Genomic DNA, 17935 nt, shown 5'->3' on the forward strand with positions numbered 1-17935 from the left:
AATAGAGGCCTCAACCAACATACGGAAGCAGCCAGACAAGGTCTTCTTTTGGGAAAATGGGCTGGGCTTTGCATACAAACTCCGGGAGTGGACGGAGCGGAGCGGTTGCTGACAATGATAATGTCCTGGCAAACTTTGAAGCATTGCAGGAGAAGCATTCCTTACAACCCTAGAAAAAAATGCCGTTGCATGCAGGTCAGAGATCTACTAGTAACAAACTTTGGTCCAGGTGTTTGTGCAATTTCAGAGCTGTCATTTCAGAGCTACCACTTCCTCTTCCAGTAAACATTTGACGGGCAGTTGCTTGTTGAAGCCTCTAGAGAGGAATAAAGGAGGGTTGGAATAAGGAGCTGAAAGAGGTGATCCCTCCCACTCAATGGAGTCAAAGAAGATGATATAAGAAGATGATATAAGAGTGCAATTTATTCAGCTTTGTCCACAGGGAAGGTTAATTCCTCCCCATTGGGAAGAATAAAAAATCCAGCCTGCGATCTCGCTCTCCCCCTCGTCACACGAGAAAAGGCAGGTGTTCTAACTCAGGTTATATTTCGTACGAAAACGTAACTTTGGGAATTTGTCGATATTTTAAGACTTCGCCCTGCCGAATTGGCGCTGCCAGCGAACGGCTGGTGTCGACTCCGCTGCTCCACGGGCCGCTGCTGACTTCTCAGGCCAGAGAGGTGGGGCCCAAAGACCAGGGGGCGAGCCCAGGGCCGGGGAGTCCGAGTTGATCATATCTAGGGCGCAGAGTGTGGCGGACAACAAACTTGGCGTGTAGTCCCGTGCGAAAACTCAGCCGGGGTTTGCTTTATTTTAAAGCGGGGAGGGGGGAATCGATCACAGCAGGAGGGGAGGGGATTGGCCCCTCCCTGCAGGCCGGATTCGGCTATCAGGGGATGTCCGTGGGGGGTGGGTCGCTTCGCCTGCCAGCCCCAATCCCGCGCCGCGGACGCAGCGTGCAGGGCGGCCCCGGGCCCCAGGCCAGCCAGCCGAGGGCCGCCACGTCCGCGCCGACCTCCCGAGTCCCGCGGCTCCGGCGGCGTCGCGGCAGCGCCCGAGCCGCGAGGAAGGGCACAGGCGCCCGGGGTGGCCTCTTCCCTCGGCCCGGCGGCGCGCGCGCCCGCCCAGGCTCTCCGGCCCGGGAGAAGGAGGCGGAAGTGTGGCGCCGTGCGCCTGGCGCCGCCTCTCGCGGGCTTCGCTCGGGACGGAGCCGCCGCCGCCGCCAGCTCGAGATGGGGCCGGGCCGCGCGCCCGCTGCAGGTGAGGGCTTGGGGGCCCGTGGCAGAGGAGGGGCTCGCCCGCCCGCGCGCCCGCCCGCCGAAAGGAGCCCCCGCCAGGGTGCCCGGCGCCTCCAGCGGCTTCCTCCCACCGGCGGGCCAGGCGCGCGCCCTGCGGAGCAGCAGCGGCGGGGCGGGGGGCTTCGCCTCCTGCCCTCCAAGAACGACGCTGGACGTCGCCTCGGGGCGCGCGGGGGGGGGTCCTGCCCAAGGCGTCTCGCAGAATCCCCCTGATGCGAGAAAATCAGCAGCAAAATGCCAAGCTTCGTTTGTATGGGAGTCGGTGAAGGGGTGCATTTGGGATGGGCGCTAAGCCGCGCCACGCGAGCCCCCCACCCCCACCCCCGTGTCTTGGTGAGGCCGGGGTCGGGTGAAGCCCGCTGCTTCAGGCAGCAGGAGGGAGGGGACGGGACTCCTCCTTTCCGCTGGCGACCTGCTGTTCCCCCCACGGAGAGCCAGAGTGTCCTGCCCTTCCCCCAGCGGCCTGGCTGCCATCCTTTCCCGCTTGCTTTTGCAGGGGCCCAGCCCTCCGGATCTCCTCCTGCCCATGAGAAGAAGCACAGCAGTGAAATGAAGGGCCAGGAGCCCGGGCCAGGCGCCCGCAGCTGGACCAGCCGCCTGCTGGGGTTTGAGTGTGCCGACCTTTCCAGCTGGCATCGCTTTGTCTGCTTGCTGAACAGGCCCACCGACCCGGCAGCGCTGGGCGTCTTCCGCTTCCTCTTCGGTGAGTTGTGCCTTCTTCGCGCTGCCTCCCTCCCTCCCTCCCTGCAAGCCATTCAAGGGCAGCTCCCTTACAACTGGGAGGTTGTCAGAGCAGGCATTGCTGTGGCCGCACTACGCCAGGGCAGCAAGGCTACCAGGACCTCAGGTGGTGAGGCTGGCTCCAGGAGCGCCACCCCCTGGCTCTTGGAGGAGGGGAGCACAACGCCCTGCCCTCTCGTAAAGTTCCACACCCATTTCCTAGACGTGAGAACCCCCTACCCGACACACAGTGCCTCCGTCTTGTCAGGGTTGAGCTTCAATCGATACTGCACTCGGAAAATTGTGACGCAACATGTAAATGCATTAAGGGAGGGGTGGGCCACACATCCCCCCCCCCATGGCCTTGAGTGCAGCCCTATCGCACCCGACAGCTGCCCCTGAAATTCAGGTGGTGCCGTGGCAAAAACACCCCCATAGTTTCCCACTGAAATTCAGTGGCAAACCACCGTGGTGGGGAGGTGAAGCCTCTTTCAGTTCAAGGGCCAGATTCAGTGTTGTAGAAGCTCTTGGGGACCTCATTCCAGGGGCAGCAGGGGCTGGAGACCAAGCAGTGCGGCCAGAAATACAAAGACAACACAGAAATCACCAGCCTACGGCACCTTGAAGCCTTCAGAGGGGTATTTTAACCCATTAGGGTGTGTGTGAGGGAGGGGGAACTGCACAAAAGCTGGGAAGCCATCCAATGATTAGCAGAGGGGCAGGGGGGGGTCACCTGGCGAACCCCACAGGGCCGTTTTTTGCCCCTGAGCTTGGGGTTCCCCATCCCTGCACCATGAAGACTCAAAAGTGCTGAATTTATCTTATATTCAAGTCAAATACGGTTGTTTTGTCTCTCCATAGCTGTTTCTTGACAAATTTCAGTGGCAAACCAGTAGTTGGTTTTTTTGCTGCTTTGGCTGGTATGTACCACTTGAGGAGGGGGGTGTCCATGGCTGGAAATTGGCCCCCAAACTGCCTGCAGTTGCCCATCCCTGTATTAAGGGATAGAAAGAGCTGTGGGTTGATGAAGAGAATAAAGGAATGCATCATAGAATCATAGAATGGTAGAGTTGGAAGGGGCCTAGAAGGCCATCAAGTCCCACCCCCTGCTCAATGCAGGGATCCTCCCTAAAGCATACCTGACAGGTGGTTGTCCAGCTGCCTCTTGAAGGCCTCTAGTGTGGGAGAGCCCACAGCCTCCCTAGGTAACTGATTCCATTGTCGTACTGCTCTAACAGTCAGGAACTTTTTCCTGAAGTCCAGCCGGAATCTGGCTTCCTGTAACTTGAGCCCGTTATTCCGTGCCCTGCACTCACAATGCCAACTGTGGTAGCTTTTGCTCTTCTGCCATGTTGCTTCTACTCTGTCATTTGGGATATGTTGGGTTCAGAATGGCTTTGCTCCAAGTAGAATTGACTCCACATGTGATGTCTCAAAGACCGCGGATGTCCGTCCCCCGTCCATTTTCTCTCTGCATCATCCCTCACTTCCAGCAAGCATAAGCCTGTCTCCCACTCACCCCAGTCAAGGTCTCTCTTCTAAAACTGCTTGCGGGACACACTTGTTGCAGCAAACTGACAGTTGGGTTTTCCTGACAGCTGTAAAAGGACACAAACGGAATGTGGTGGCAACTTGTAACCTAATCCAGCAACAGGATGTGGGTGTGGGGGGGGGGTGATTAGCTTCTTCTTTTTTAAGTTGTGGTGTCTTTGCTGTCCTGGAGCCAGGCAGAAATGAACATCCCACATCCTGGGTTGGAAGCAACCTGTGATTATGCATTTTAGGCCAGTGACACTGGCCTCTGCCTTCAGTAAAGATGGGGGCCTTTGGACTTGGTGGGGAGAGCTTGGGCTCTTAATTCCCGTCATGAGCAGGGCTGGGTTGGCATCGGGGAGTGAGCAGTTCTCTCGGAATAGCCTTCCAGGATCGGTTGCAGATCTACCGAGGAAACCAAGGAAACGGCCCTTGTGAGGTTGCTCTAGATCTTGGCCTCTGGGCAGATTGGCAGGGAGGATCTGCCAGGAATCCGTCTGGAACTGGGGAGGTGTCAGCTACGCTCTTCATGCGGCTGGAATCTGACATTCTTGATTGCCTCCAGAGTACTCCAGCATTGCCCTTGCGAGCCTCCCTGATGCAGACATGAAGATGTGTGAGCATGGCCCATTTTACCTGGGGTCACCTGCCCACCCTCCTCCTGTAGCCTGCCGGTCCAGCACATGCTGGCATCCAGTTCACCTGCATCGCATATGGGGTGTTTGCTTGTTGGATGCCGCCTGCATGCCTGGAGTTGTAGTCTTCGGATGGTTCGTTTGCGTGTGCTTTCTGTGTTTCTGGAAATGGTTTCTTCTGCTTATCTTTGGCACTAAAATGCTCAAATGGAAGTGCAAGTTGCATTCTATATAATCATGATCTGAGAAGAAGCTAAGTGAGACGGTCACAGAATAATAGAATCACAGAATAGCAGAGTTGGAAGGGGCCTACAAGGCCATCGAGTCCAATCCCCTGCTCAATGCAGGAAACCACCTTAGAGCATCCCTGGCAGATGGTTGTCCAGCTGCCTCTTGAAGGCCTCTAGTGTGGGAGAGCCCACAACCTTTCTAGGTAACTGAGTCCATTGTTGTACTGCTCTAACAGGAAGTTTTTCCTGATGTCCAGCTGGAATCTGGCTCCCTTTAACTTGAGCCCGCTATTCCATGTCCTGCACTCTGGGAGGATTGAGAAGAGATCCTGGCCCTCCTCTGTGTGACAAACTTTTAAGTATTTGAAGAGTGCTCTCATGTCTCCCCTCAATCTTCTCTTCTGCAGGCTCAACATGCCCAGTTCTTTCAGTCTCTCTTCATAGGGCTTTGTTTCCAGACCCCTGATCATCCTGGTTGCCCTCCTCTAGACACTGTGGTAAGAGCCCTCAAATTGAGCTCTCTCTCTAGGATCGTGTCTAGCCGCCGGAACCAAATAACAAATAGACACGGGGTAAGATCAAAGCCTTGGCTTTATTTCCGCAGCGAAAAGACTGCCTGCTTCAAATTCAGGAGCAGCAGCAGCCCTGAATGCTTCTCATCCAGGACTTTTATACTGTGTGGCAAACAAGTTACATCATATTTGGTCATACAGTGTCATGCTTGGGTATATTTCCACAAGAAACTCATCGACTAACATTGTAGCTACTGCCCTTAGCAGAAACCCATTGTGTATTGTCTGTTGACTAAGCAAGCTGGGCCTTTCCAGATAACGCGCTTACCTCTTGACCCCAACTGTGTACGTAGTCTGTTCGCTTAGGCTGCATGTTTGCCTTACCGCTTGTCTTCTGATAGAGAACAGCTAACTAGTAGTTAACTATTATTTAGATCAACACGCTCCAGCTTGTCTGCGTCCTTCTTGTATTGTGGAGCCCAGAACTGGACGCAATATTCTAGATGAGGCCTAACCAGGGTCGAAGAGAGAGGAACCAGTACCTCACGTGATTTGGAAGCTATACTTCTATTAATGCAGCCCAAAACAGCATTTGCCTTTCTTGCAGCCATATCGCACAGTTGGCTCATATTCAGCTTGCAATCTACAACAATTCCAAGATCCTTCTCATTTGTAGTATTGTTGAGCCAAGTATCCCCCATCTTGTAACTGTGCATTTGGTTTCTATTTCCTAGATGTAGAACTTGGCATTTATCCCTATGAAATTTCATTCTGTTGTTTTCAGCCCAGCACTCCAGCCTATCAAGATCACTTTGAAGTTTGTTTCTGTCTTCCAGGGTATTAGCTATCCCACCCAATTTTGTGTTATCTGCAAATTTGATCAGCGTTCCCTGAACCTCCTCGTCCAAATCATTAATAAAAATGTTGAAGAGCACTGGGCCCAGGACTGAGCCCTGCGGTTCCCCACTTGTTGCCTCTCCCCAGTTTGAGAAGGTTCCATTGATAAGTACTCTTTGAGTCCAATTCTGTAGCCAACTGTGAATCCACCTAATAGTTGTTCCATCTAGCCCACTTTTAGCTAGTTTGTTAATCAGAATAACATGGGGCACTTTGTCAAAAGCTTTGCTGAAGTCAAGATATATGACGTCCACAGCATTCCCACAGTCCACAAGGGAGATTACCCGATCAAAAAATGAGATCAAATTAGTGTGACAGGATTTGTTCCTGACAAATCCATGTTGGCTTCTAGTAATCACTGCATTGATTTCAAGGTGTATACAGATTGACTTCTTTATAATCTGCTCCAAAATTTTCCCAGGGATGGATGTCAGACTGACTGGCCTGTAGTTCCCAGGTTCCTCCTTTTTGCTCTTTTTGAAGACAGGGACAACGTTAGCCCTCCTCCAGTCGTCCAGCACCTCACCCGTTTTCCATGATTTTGCAAAGATAATAGACAAAGGTTCTGAGAGTTCTTCTGCTAGCTCCTTCATTACTTTAGGATGCAGTTCATCGGGCCCTGGAGATTTGAACTCATTCAAGGAAATTAGGTGTTCTTTGACCATTTGTTTATCAGTCTCAAACTGCAATTCTGCCCCCTCAACTTCTGTTTGTTTCCCATGCTCTGGGCATTAGTATATAGACATTGAAGACCATGTGTTTTATAGTCTGGCTTTGTTCCTACACTGTTGCAGACACTATTTTGGGGCACTATTGGAGCTGTTCTCTGTACTGTGGTGCATGGGCCTTCATCCATTGTTGCCTCGAAGTTTATGTCTCCCGCCCCCGTAAGATTCAGTTTAAAGCCCTCCTGATAAAGTTCTTCATGCTGTCTGGCAGCCTCTGTTGCCCCAAGACAAGACTGGATAAAGAGGAGACCAGGGTGGGGGGTGGGGTTGTAAGGCAGGGCAGCTTTCAAGGCTCTCTGGGCTGCCTCCAGTCCTCATTCAAAGTAGACACACTCCTGGCCATTCCCAAATTACAAAGTTGTGTGTGTCTGAGCATTTCCTGGAGCTTCCGCACAACTAGGGTGTGGAAGCTCTGAATGTTGGCAGTTTGGGGCTGCATGTTGAACCGGCCTTTCCTCTGCCCAGCTCACCACAGACAGGCCCCCCTCCGCCTGCTGCTCACTGCACGTTGCCGCTCCTGCGAGGTTGCCATGAAAGCTGTGTTGCCAGGGGGACGCCTCCTCTGTCACCACTCCCGTTTTGGGAGGGCTGCAGTCAGGAGGTGCTGAGGCCCTGGGGCTGATGAGAGGCGAGCTTGCGCAGGAAATTCCTGCTGGCATGGAAGCCCCGGGGATTTCTGCCCTCTTGATGCCTTGCCCACGTGAAAGTCCCTTTTGGCTTTTAAGGTCAGCCAGCCCTTCATGTTCCTCCACTGCGGCATGTTGAAATCCATGGGAATAAAAGCTCAAGGAGCAAGCAAGGCACATCTACCAGAACCAAATTTGAGCCATATTATTTTCCTCCTGTCTATTTAGCAAGATGACAGCTGAACAGAAAACAAAATCCATTGCTATTTGAAACGTTACAAGTGAAGGAAGTTTTGCAACTTCAGTCTAGGAAATAGAGCTGTGAGGAAAGCCATTTAAGGTGGCCTGCAGTCCATCACTCCCTGTAATGTCTTAGCTGTTCATTTGACGGCCAGCCATTGTGAGGAACAATGCAGCATCCCTAATGCTTGTCCGGAGATGTTCCTCCACCCAGCACACCAAAGGACCATGAATGTGGGGAGGGGAGCATTCCTGCCCCCTTCCTTTGAATTTCTGGCCCAGCAGAGGGTAAGGGGAGTCTGTCCCATTGCTGCCATTGATCCCTTCTTGGTGTGTCTCTTTTCAGGGATGTTGATGGCTTTGGACATCCCACAGGAGCGGGGCTTAAGCTATCTGGACCACAGATACCTGGATGGGTTGCAGGTGTGTCGCTTCCCCCTTTTCAACTTCCTGGAGCCACTTCCGCTGGACTGGATGTACCTTGTCTACACAGTCATGTTCCTGGGTAAGGATATTAGGAGGAGATTGACCCACGGAGGGGCTCAGCTTAGGTGTGTTGGCTGGAATGAACTCCACCTGGCTTCCCTGGCCGGTTTCCATGCTGCCTCTTTGGGCTGTGTCCAAAGCAGAAGCCAGGGATGGGAGAGAGAGAGAGCCACCTGGGTTTTTGGGTGTGTGTGTGTGTGTGTGTGTGTGTTTATTTCCTGCGGGATTTCCCCCAGGTTTCCCCTCGTTTGTGAAGAGCCTGTGTGAGTGGAGCACCCTGACCTTTTCTCCCTTGCTGCCGTAGGTGCTTTGGGGATCATGCTGGGCTGCTTCTATCGGTTCAGCTGTCTGCTCTTCGTGCTGCCTTACTGGTACATCTTCTTCCTGGACAAAACGGCCTGGAACAACCACTCCTACCTCTATGGCCTCCTTGGTTTCCAGCTCATGTTCATGAACGCAAACCGTTACTGGTAAGAACCTCTGTGCTCTCTTTTCCCCACTGCTGTGATTTTGTTTTTTTGAAGAGGCAACTCTTTGTTCAGAACAAGCTTCTGCCAAGGAGACAAACTTGCCCTTCCAGCTGCACAACATTCATTTGAACAACTTGGGGGCTCTGGATCGGAATCCCCAGGGACTGAAAGAAGCCAAAGCAACAGGAGGGCACCACAGTGCAGAGTGGGGTGTAGCCTGGAAAGCTTGTGTGTGCTGTAAGATAACGGAACTTGCTCTTACAGAAGAATGTGCTTGATTAGTTCGCATCGCTTAGTGGGCAAGAAGAGAGTCTCAAAAGACTTGAGGAAGCTTTACGTTTTCCTCTTCCTTCCCAGGACCTGTAGGGGCTTTGTTCTGGGCAGGGTTGCACAGGCCATGGCCCAACCTTCCAGGAGCTCAGAGCCTCAGGAACAGGAACGTGGGCTGGTGGAATCTGTGTGTGTGTGTGCGCGCGCCATGTCCGTGGGAGAGTCTCCTTTGGTGCTTAGAAATCTTCCTGCAGCCTGCTTTTGCCTTCTCTCCTATTCTCAAGGCATTTTAAAGGCTGCCAGGGGTGGATGGGCTTCAGGTGGCATTTTCAGGCTTGCAACCAGCCACCCTGCTGATTTGCCCAGAGCAGCCAGGGGACTCGATCACTGCGCATGGGGATTGGCACTGGTGGGTTCCCCATGGCCGTCCTCTGCCACAGAGCCATTGTGACAGACCTGGAGGTGGCACCGGTGTCCCCTCGGGGCTTCCTCAGAGCTGCCCCCCCCGCCACGTTTCCCTTACCACGAAGCCTTTCCCTCACCCACACCTGGCATCACCCTCCCTGCAATGCTCCCTGGCACCCCCTGTTTTCCAGATTAGCTGAAAAAGTTGTGCATGCACCCGATAGGAACTCTGTACTGGCTGTGCAGCTAGAAGCAAGATATCTCCCAGCTGCTACACCCAAATGCCTTGCGTCACAGGTCTCTCCTGTGACCATCTTCAGACTGTGCCAGCTCTCTGGATAAGCCAGGTAGTGAATAGGATCATTTTCTAGCTCTAACCTTAAAAGCATTGTCCTAGTTCTTATTTGCCAGCATCCCCCTTTTAAGAATTGGCATTACAGTTGCTGAAAAAAATCATTTCGGTCTTCTGGAGCACCCTTGTTCAAGTGGATGACGGAGTAGCCAGCGTGCGTCTGGCCCTGTGGAGGGCCGCCCGTACGTTTGTCTGGATTCAAAACGGCCCTTCAGTGGAATCTCAGTTCCACTCTCCCCCCTCCCCCTCCCCAGGAGTCCTCCTGGTCATGCATCTCCTCTCTTTAGGTCTATTGATGGCCTCTGGAATCCGCGGAAGAGAAACGCTCATGTCCCGTTGTGGAACTACACAGTGCTGCGCACCCAGGTACAGTGGGCAGTGGTGCTGCTCCTCCCACGCGGACGCCCCACCCATTTCTCGCGGACGTGTCTTCTAGAAGCAAAGGGCCTCTGTGGTGGTGGATGAGCCACGCACGTTTCCCCTCAGTCGCCACTGCCTGGTGCCACCTGCCTCTTCAATAGGCAGCACCGTAAGAGAGCAGAGGGCAGTCAGCACTGGGGCGCCCACCAGTGGCTGCTGTGAGCATCTGGTACATCTGGTGACGGCCCCCTTGCGGGGCTCGGGGGGGGCTAAGTAGGAGGCGGGGGGGGCTTCACTTCCATCAAACTTTTCTTTTGCTTGGGAGAAATGCTTTGCTGTTGAAAGAACCGAGCCGTGGATGGAGGGGGTGGGAGCCTTTGGGAGGGAGGGGGCTGACCAAGGGGGATTTGGGTCCTTGCATAACCATGAAGATGGTTTGGAATTGGAGGGCCCCACGCCCCCATTTTTCTCCTTCCTGGGGACGGTGTGGTTCCTCCCTCACCACTCGGCTGTTTTGTGCCTCCTGTTGACTTGCTTGGCTTGGAGTCTTAATACCAACCCTTGTGCTTGATTCCTAACAGATCTTCATTGTTTATTTCATTGCGGGCATCAAGAAGCTGGATGCAGACTGGGTGGAGGGCTACTCCATGGGCTCCCTCGGCCGGCACTGGCTCTTCAGCCCCTTCAAGTGAGCTGGAGGGGGGGCAAGCAAGGAGGGAAACAGTTAGCATCTGTGGGGGGTGGGGGCAGAGGAATTCTATGGCTCCATCTCCCCAGCAGATCTAATGCTCATTTGGAGTGGGGGGGGGCAGGAAGGTCTTGCGATCCCCTCCCCCCGGTGCATGCTTCTCAGGCTCTCTGTGTCTTCTGCCGCAGGTTGGTGCTTTCAGAGGAGATGACCAACCTACTGGTAGTGCACGGCGGGGGTCTCATGCTGGATCTCACCGCTGGCTTTCTGCTCTTCTTGGATGCCACCCGCCCTGTTGCCCTTTTCTTTGTCTCTTACTTCCACTGCATGAATTCCCAGCTCTTCAGCATCGGTAAGTTCTCCAGAAGCCTAAACTCCACGCTTTCTCTACGGAGGATCAGGGCCTCCTAAGTCGTGCCTTTTTGGTGAGCTGTTGTTGACTCAAGCTTGTAAAAACCACTCACCTGTGGTGAATAGTAATCCCTTCTAGATAACCAGGCAAAGGAGCCCTTGCCATTGAGAGAGAGCGGGTTATTTCCCATGCCACCCACCGCAGGGCATCAGCTAACATTGGTATGAGCCAGAAAGAAGGCCAGTGAAGTCGCTTGTGGACTCCTAGCCTTTGCAGACATTCCCAAGTCTGTGTTATGTTTCCTGCCATTCAGCTAGTTTGCCTGGCTCGGGAACAGTTTCCGCCGGTGGGGGTGGCGGCTACTAATAGCCTGTTCTGGCAAACATCTGTTTCCTCCCACCGCAGTTCAACCCAGAGACCAATCTCTTGCCCGCAGGTATGTTCTCCTACACCATGCTGGCCACTAGCCCGCTCTTCTGCTACCCGGACTGGCCACGCCGCTTGATTGCCCGGTTCCCCGCCTGTTCCCAAAGGCTCCTTCCCCTGTCAGAGCTGCCCCAGCCCAGCCAGGAGTGTGTGTATGCAGAAGCAGGGCAGCAGAGGCCGGGCAGAGCGGCTCAGCGGCTGGGGCTGCGGCAGAAGCTGGGGGCCCTCTTCACGGTCTTGTATGTGCTGGAGCAGTTCTTCCTGCCGTACTCACACTTCCTGACCCAGGTGAGAGGGAGAGAGAGAGAGAGGCGTGTTGGCTTTCCCCATGCAGATTTGCATAGCAAAGGGTTCTAGATCTCATCCTTTTCTTTGACATTGGGGCTCCAGCGAGCAGGAGGTGATGGGGGAGCTCTTTGGATGGAAGAGTCTGAGCTGCCTGAATTGGGTCCTCTCTCTCCCATGATAACACTGCTATTCCTGCATGCCAGCCCTGATTTTATGTGCTGCCTCCAGTATCTGAGGCAGTAAACCTGTGTGCACCAGTTGCTGGGGAACGTGGGTGGGAGGGTGCTGGACAACCACCTGTCAGGGATGCTTTAGGGTGGATTCCTGCATTGAGCAGGAGGTTGGACTTGATGGCCTTAGAGGCCCCTTCCAACTCTGCTATTCTATGATTCGTGTCCTGCTTTGTGGGTCCCTGGTCGACAGCTGGTTGGCCACTGTCCAGAGTGCTGAACTAGATGGACCCTCGGTCTGATCCAGTAGGGCACTTGTTATGTTCTTGTGGAGTTCCATGGTGGTCCAGACCTACCTCCAAACGTGTGTAGGGTGTTGACAGTCAAATCTTTTTCAGGATTTTGAGTTTGAGCATCCAGTTCCTGCCAGCTTTTTAAGCCTAAAGCAATAACCCAAAGGGAGTTGTGGAAATGTGGTGCATTGTCATGTCTGTCAGGAGGCAGGGATGGGGAAGAAGGAAACAGCAGCACACTTCAGTTCTTGGGGAAATCACCCCTGCTCTTTCCCCCCTGCAGGGCTATAACAACTGGACAAATGGGCTATATGGCTACTCGTGGGACATGATGGTCCATTCTCGCTCCCACCAACACGTGAAGATTACTTACCGTGATGGTCTCACTGGGGAACTTGGCTACCTGAACCCTGGGGTCAGTCCCTCGCCGCCGCCACCGCCTCCTCCTCCTCCTCCTCCTCCTCCTAACTTTCCTTGGTCGAGGGGGCTTTTGGCCGCTTCCCACATGGCAAATTGTATTCCGGTTCCATGCAATCATGGGAACGTTATTATTATTATTATTATTATTATTATTATTATTATTATTATTATTATTTATTTATATAGCACCATCAATGTACATGGTGCTGTACAGAGTAAAACAGCTGCCTTCAACAAATGCCCACATGTCTGTTTTGCCCCACACCTGTGCTGCCGGAGTCTGCTCTCTGCCTGGGCTGCCTGCTTCATGTATCATTTGTAAAATAAGCATGTGCCACTTGTGTCAGGCTACATGTAACTTCCTACGCAGAAGCCATAGCCGTGTAGGGTGGGGTAGAGTCACTGCGCAATGCACCTGCTCCTCGGTTTCCAGAAGTCTCCAGAAGCAAAGCCACCGGAGAGGGGAAATCGCCAAATGGTGCTTGGAGATTACGACTGGTTGATGCTTGTGAATGGCCTGACGAAGAATCTGGGAGAAATAAACCAGGCGGATCTATTCGACCAAGATTCTCTCTCTCTCTCTGAAAAAGATATTTTTTATCAAAATGCGCTGGGCAATTTGCAGGTATCAACAACTCCTTCGCTCTTCTTTGGTGGTTCTAGGAGGAGGCCCAGAAAGGAGCAGTTGAATGGGTGCTTAACTGCCTCTTTTGGGGCGCATCTATTTCCATAATCAGTGGTACTAAGACTGTGCTTGATGGATTCTGGGGCCCTGTAGTACCATAGTGATTGCAGGGAAGGAGAGAAGCAGCGTTGGGGTTCCAAACAGTCACCTTATGCCTGTTCTCTCTTTCGGTCTTTCCCTCAATGGAGGGTTCTCGTGGCTTACCACTTTGTCTTCCTGACTGCTAGTGATGCTGTATGGCAGGTCGATTCAAAGCAAAATCTGTCATCCATAACATCCATCATGGATGAGAAGGCCAACCTGTTTTGCATCACTGAAATCTAGATGGGGGAGCTGTGAGGAATTTCACTTAATAGCCCCCCCACCCACCCCACCCCCGGTATTAAGTGTAGCACCAGCACAGGCCAGAGGGGCAGGGAGGGGAGGTTGCTGCCCTACGTAGGAGTTCCCTCTACCTCTCCGGGGCTGCTGCTGCCCAAAGGAATGTTTGTGCCATGCATCAGGCCCCCGGAGCAGACGGGTGATTCTGCCCATGTGCTGCCTGCCCTGTTGCCTACAAGAGGACTTTGGGGACTTTGAGGATTTTCCTGCCTTGAGCAGGGGGTTGGACTCGATGGCCTTGTAGGCCCCTTCCAACTCTGCTATTCTATGAGTCTATGATTCTATGATGACCCCGGGGGTCTGGCCTTGCCTAGCAGAGCTTTTCCAAAACATTTAAACCTTTTTGCAGTTTGGCCAGGGGAGAGATTTGGTGGAACCTACAGCAACTCCCTGTGAGGCATTTGCAAAACACTCCTTTGGAATAAAAAGCACATTCTGGTGGCACGCAAAACAAAGCACTCAAGTGAAGTACAGAGTGGCAGTTTTGCGTGATTGGTGTAACTGATTCCAGCTTTAGAATTTGCACTTTTCTGGTTGCAGAATTGTTGGGTATTTGGGGTCCTGACGACTTGTCCCTGCTGCCCTTAGACTTCCAAGAGCAATGAGCCAATGCCTTCTCTCCACCGCCCTCCCCGCCCCTCAGGTCTTCACTCAGAGCCGGCGCTGGAAGGACCACGCTGACATGCTGAAGCAGTACGCCGCCTGTCTTAGCCATCTGTTGCATAACTACAACATTTCAGAGCCAGAGATCTACTTTGACATTTGGGTCTCCATTAATGATCGCTTCCAGCAAAGGTTAGTGTGGGAGGTGGGTGGGTTCCGGCCGTGGGGAGGCCCCAGAGGCCGCTGGTGCAGATGACGGTCAACCGCGACGACGGCTGTGCAAGCAAAAAACCCAGCCCTGTCTTCTTCTTTTTTAAAAGTCTGGCCAACCCCATCTTGTGCCAGAGGCTGTAACAACTGCTGCTTTCAGCCGTGCTCTGCACCTGCGATGATGTGGAGCGGAACGGCAGCCGGGAGGAAATCTAACATTTCCCACAACAGGCTGGAGTGCCCGTGCAAGCGCTGGGGGGGAGGAGGAGAAGCCAGGAGGCTGCTCGGCATCTGCAGGGGCTTCGCAGCGTCAGTGGCAGAGAGGGGCTGTGAGGGGCCCCGCGGGGCACGGGGGCTGTGAGGGGCCCCGCGGGGCAGAGGGGCTGTGAGGGGCCCCGCGGGACACAGGGGCTGTGGGGGCCCCCGCGGGACACAGGGGCTGTGAGGGGCCCCGCAGGGCAGAGGGGCTGTGAGGGGGCAGAGGGGCTGTGAGGGGCCCCGCGGGGCAGAGGGGCTGTGATGAAGTGCCTGTGTTTGGGCGAGGAGACTTTTAAGAAACATGCAGGCTCTGCCTGGCTTGGCCAACCTGGAGTTCGGCTTAATCCCTGTGGCTTCTCAATTAGAAATCAGCTCTAAATATATCGTGCTGGCTGTTGCTGCTGGACTGTGGCTGGGATCCTTGTGCTTTTAGTATCTTCATCTGCCCATTTTCATCCCCTTCTCAGACTCTTTGACCCACACGTGGACATTGTGCAGGCTGAGTGGTCCCCCTTCCACAAGACGCCATGGCTGAAGCCTCTTCTGGTGGATCTGTCACCGTGGCGGATAAAGCTGCAGGAGATTGAGGATTCGCTGGACAACCAGACCGAGGTGGTCTTCATTGCCGATTTCCCAGGTGCTCCCTTGCTGTTGGTGTGCTCTAGGCAGCTTGACGCTTGGTTTAGGCCACGTCCACATTGGGAAGCTTGCCGCTGGGTCGTTGGCTTTGGTAACAAGGTGTGTCTCCACCTAGATGTACCAACTTAGTTCGTTTTGACCGCTTGTGCTGGCCAGTCGCCAAATGTTCCTGGTCCCAGTAAATACCAGCTGGGGAGGATTCCTGGCGTGTCAGAAGAGCCTTTGGCCCTTGCTTCTAAGGGTTCTGTTGCGCTCCAGCTACTCACTGCCCTGTTGCATCTCCCACCCACCCACCCCGGCAGGCCTGCACCTGGAGAACTTTGTCAGTGAGGACCTTGGGAACACCAGCCTCCACTTGCTAAAAGGAGAAGTTGCTGTGGAGATTGTCAGTGCCCAGAAGAACCATACGCTGCAGGAAGGAGACCGGATACAGGTGAGGGGCAGGCGGAGCGCTTGGACTGGAGAGGACAAAAGGGGCGCTTTTCTGTGAGGAGAGATAGAAATGGCCTGATAGGGATGGGACTGTGAGGCAGCTGCGGAAGCCTTCTTCTGGGGGGGTGATTCTGGGCCGGTTCGCAGGGTCACTGCAGTCCAACATGGTTATTTAATCCCTGGTGGGTTGAGGGGCGTACCAGCGGCCCTTTTGAGTATTCAACCCCCATTGGGGGGGGGTGGCCATGGTTTTCTGGGTCATCTGAACCCAGGCGGCATGAGCTGTTTGAGGGGGAGACAAGAGAACGACCCCTCCCCCATACCTCTGCAACGGGCCAGGGTCTATTGGAGGGTCGTTTCTCCTTCCCACAAGCCGTGCCGCCCAGGTTTGGATGACGCGGCATGCTGTGCCTGGGGCTTGAATAGGGCAGCTGGTGCCGGTGGGCTGCTATGACCACACACCCCCGGTGATGGCCACCTCCCGCCTCAACCCTTTGCGGTCCTCTCTTGGCCACAGCTGCCACCGGGTGAATACCACAAAGTCTTCACGGTGTCCCAGGAGCCGTCCTGCTACATGTACGTCTACGTCAACACCACTGAAGCAGCCCTGGAGCAGAACTTCACTCGCCTTCAGGAGCTGCGGGAGAAGGTGCGGAACGGGACCGGTGAGTGTGTGGCAGCAGCGGAGGCCGGGCAGCCTGGGGCAAAGGAATTGGGTGTGTCCCAGGGTCCCCTCAGGGTCCAGGGCGCCATCCCGGGCGGGAGCGCTTCTCCCCTCCGTCGCCTCTGCCGGTGGGGCTCTGGCAAGCAGGCCGAGGACTGGCCTCAGGCGCGGAGTCGCCTCAGGGTGGGAGCTCAGGGCTGCCCCAGGACTCGTTTGTTCTCAAGCGGGGCTCCTGATGCGAACCAGGGCTTTGCCTGGCAGAAACAGAGCCGCTGCCCCCAGAGCTGCAGCCCATCTTGGACGGCTCCCTGGAAAACGTCAGCCAGCTGGACCCTGTGGTGGAGGCCTTCCTCCGGCGGCAGCAGCGCAGGGAGCAGCTGCAGAAGCGGCGCAACGCCACGGTGGCCGAGCGTTTGCACCGCTTCACAGCCAAGAAGTACTTCATCTTCCGTCGGAGGTGAGCGAAAGGCCTCTCTGCAGAGGCTCACAATAGGCGGGAGGCAGCTGGGATGTCAGTGTACTAAAGTCAAGCGGGAACGCCCTGTGGCTTCCATCAGACTGTGGCTTCCCCGTAATGAAGGGGCCTGGATCTCCGCAGGGGCATGCAGAAGATTCCTTCTTTGGACTGATCGTTAAACGGCGCCGCAAACTGCTCAGGAGGAAAAGCTTAGTTAGAACTGTCTCGTTACTTTTAACCTTCTGCTGTATTACTGTGTTGATATGTTCAATGATTTGAGATTGTTGGGTTTCGCTTGTGGTCTTGATCGGTTTGCAGCGTTTACATTTTGAAAAGGAGGCCAGTGTTGTTCCTCTGCATGTGGGTCTCCTCACATGTTTCTCCTCCTCCTCCTCCTCCTCCTCTTCCTCCTCCTCCACAGCCTCCTGATGACTGGGATCTCTCTACGGAACTTGGTGTGGGGCCGCCCGTCCGTGGAGCAGCTGGCGCGAGAGGTGGCCTATGCCAACATGCAATGTGAGGAGGATTCTACGGCTAGCAAGCTGGGCACAGCGCCCACAGAGCAGGAGCGCGCCGAACTCTGAGCAGTCCTCACTACCTCAGCCATTACCACCACCACCACCAGCAACGACAGAGGGGATTTCATAGTGGGGCCGAAAGGGGAGCAGGGAGCTCCCGCTGCAAGGGCTGGACTGTGCGGCAGCCATCTTGGCCCAGCACCCTCTGCAGAAGGCCCTCCCTTTTCTAGACTCCCATCCCTCAATGGGCCACCTCCAGACTCTGGACCTGCCCCGCTGAGTGAGCCTCAGTCTCCTGCCCAGGCCAGTGCCACGCCCTGTGCCGTGTATGTCCCCATGTATGCGGTGTGCACAGGGAAGGTCCTGAGGCAACGTGGGGTCAATGCAGGGGTTGAGCCGGGATTCCACTGGACATGGCCGAGGGCTCTGCCGGCCTGCACAACTCCTGGGTTGATGCAGCAATTGCAGTACAGCAGAAGGTCGGTTTTGGGTGGGGTGGGTGGGGGGCAATCTCAATGGCTGCTGTGGGGTTCTGAAGGCCTCACCGCCTTCCTGCGGCTAGTGAAAAGCCGGGCCGTTTGCCCATTCCAGAGCCAACTTGCCAGGCTGCTTCCCTGCCGTGAAAAGCCAGGAAGGGCGGGGTGGGGGAGGGGGTTGTATTCTCAGAGGGAGGGAGGGAGGGAGGGAGG

The 17935-nt window shown here is 54.7% G+C and overlaps 1 protein-coding gene across 3 annotated transcripts; it reads left to right on the plus strand.

The window, feature by feature from the left end:
- The first annotated feature begins 614 nt into the window (after positions 1-614).
- GGCX (gamma-glutamyl carboxylase) lies at positions 615-17895 on the plus strand. Of its 3 annotated transcripts, none has more exons than XM_063139013.1 (15): positions 615-680; positions 1795-2001; positions 7766-7924; positions 8210-8375; positions 9690-9768; positions 10344-10450; positions 10639-10802; positions 11239-11516; positions 12263-12394; positions 14109-14260; positions 15004-15173; positions 15478-15608; positions 16125-16272; positions 16533-16728; positions 17150-17895. In XM_063139013.1, the coding sequence occupies exons 2-15, from the start codon at positions 1848-1850 to the stop codon at positions 17310-17312; spliced, it is 2199 nt and encodes a 732-aa protein (XP_062995083.1). In that variant the 5' UTR covers positions 615-680; positions 1795-1847; the 3' UTR covers positions 17313-17895. The 3 variants fall into 3 exon arrangements, with proteins under 3 accessions (XP_062995083.1, XP_062995082.1, XP_062995084.1); XM_063139012.1 differs by lacking the exon at positions 615-680 and adding an exon at positions 1200-1260; XM_063139014.1 differs by lacking the exons at positions 615-680; positions 16533-16728 and adding an exon at positions 1200-1260 and having other exon boundaries at positions 17150-17242.
- Positions 17896-17935: the final 40 nt, after the last annotated feature.

Source organism: Elgaria multicarinata, chromosome 12 (genome assembly GCF_023053635.1).
Source record: "Elgaria multicarinata webbii isolate HBS135686 ecotype San Diego chromosome 12, rElgMul1.1.pri, whole genome shotgun sequence".
Lineage (NCBI taxonomy): Eukaryota > Metazoa > Chordata > Lepidosauria > Squamata > Anguidae > Elgaria > Elgaria multicarinata.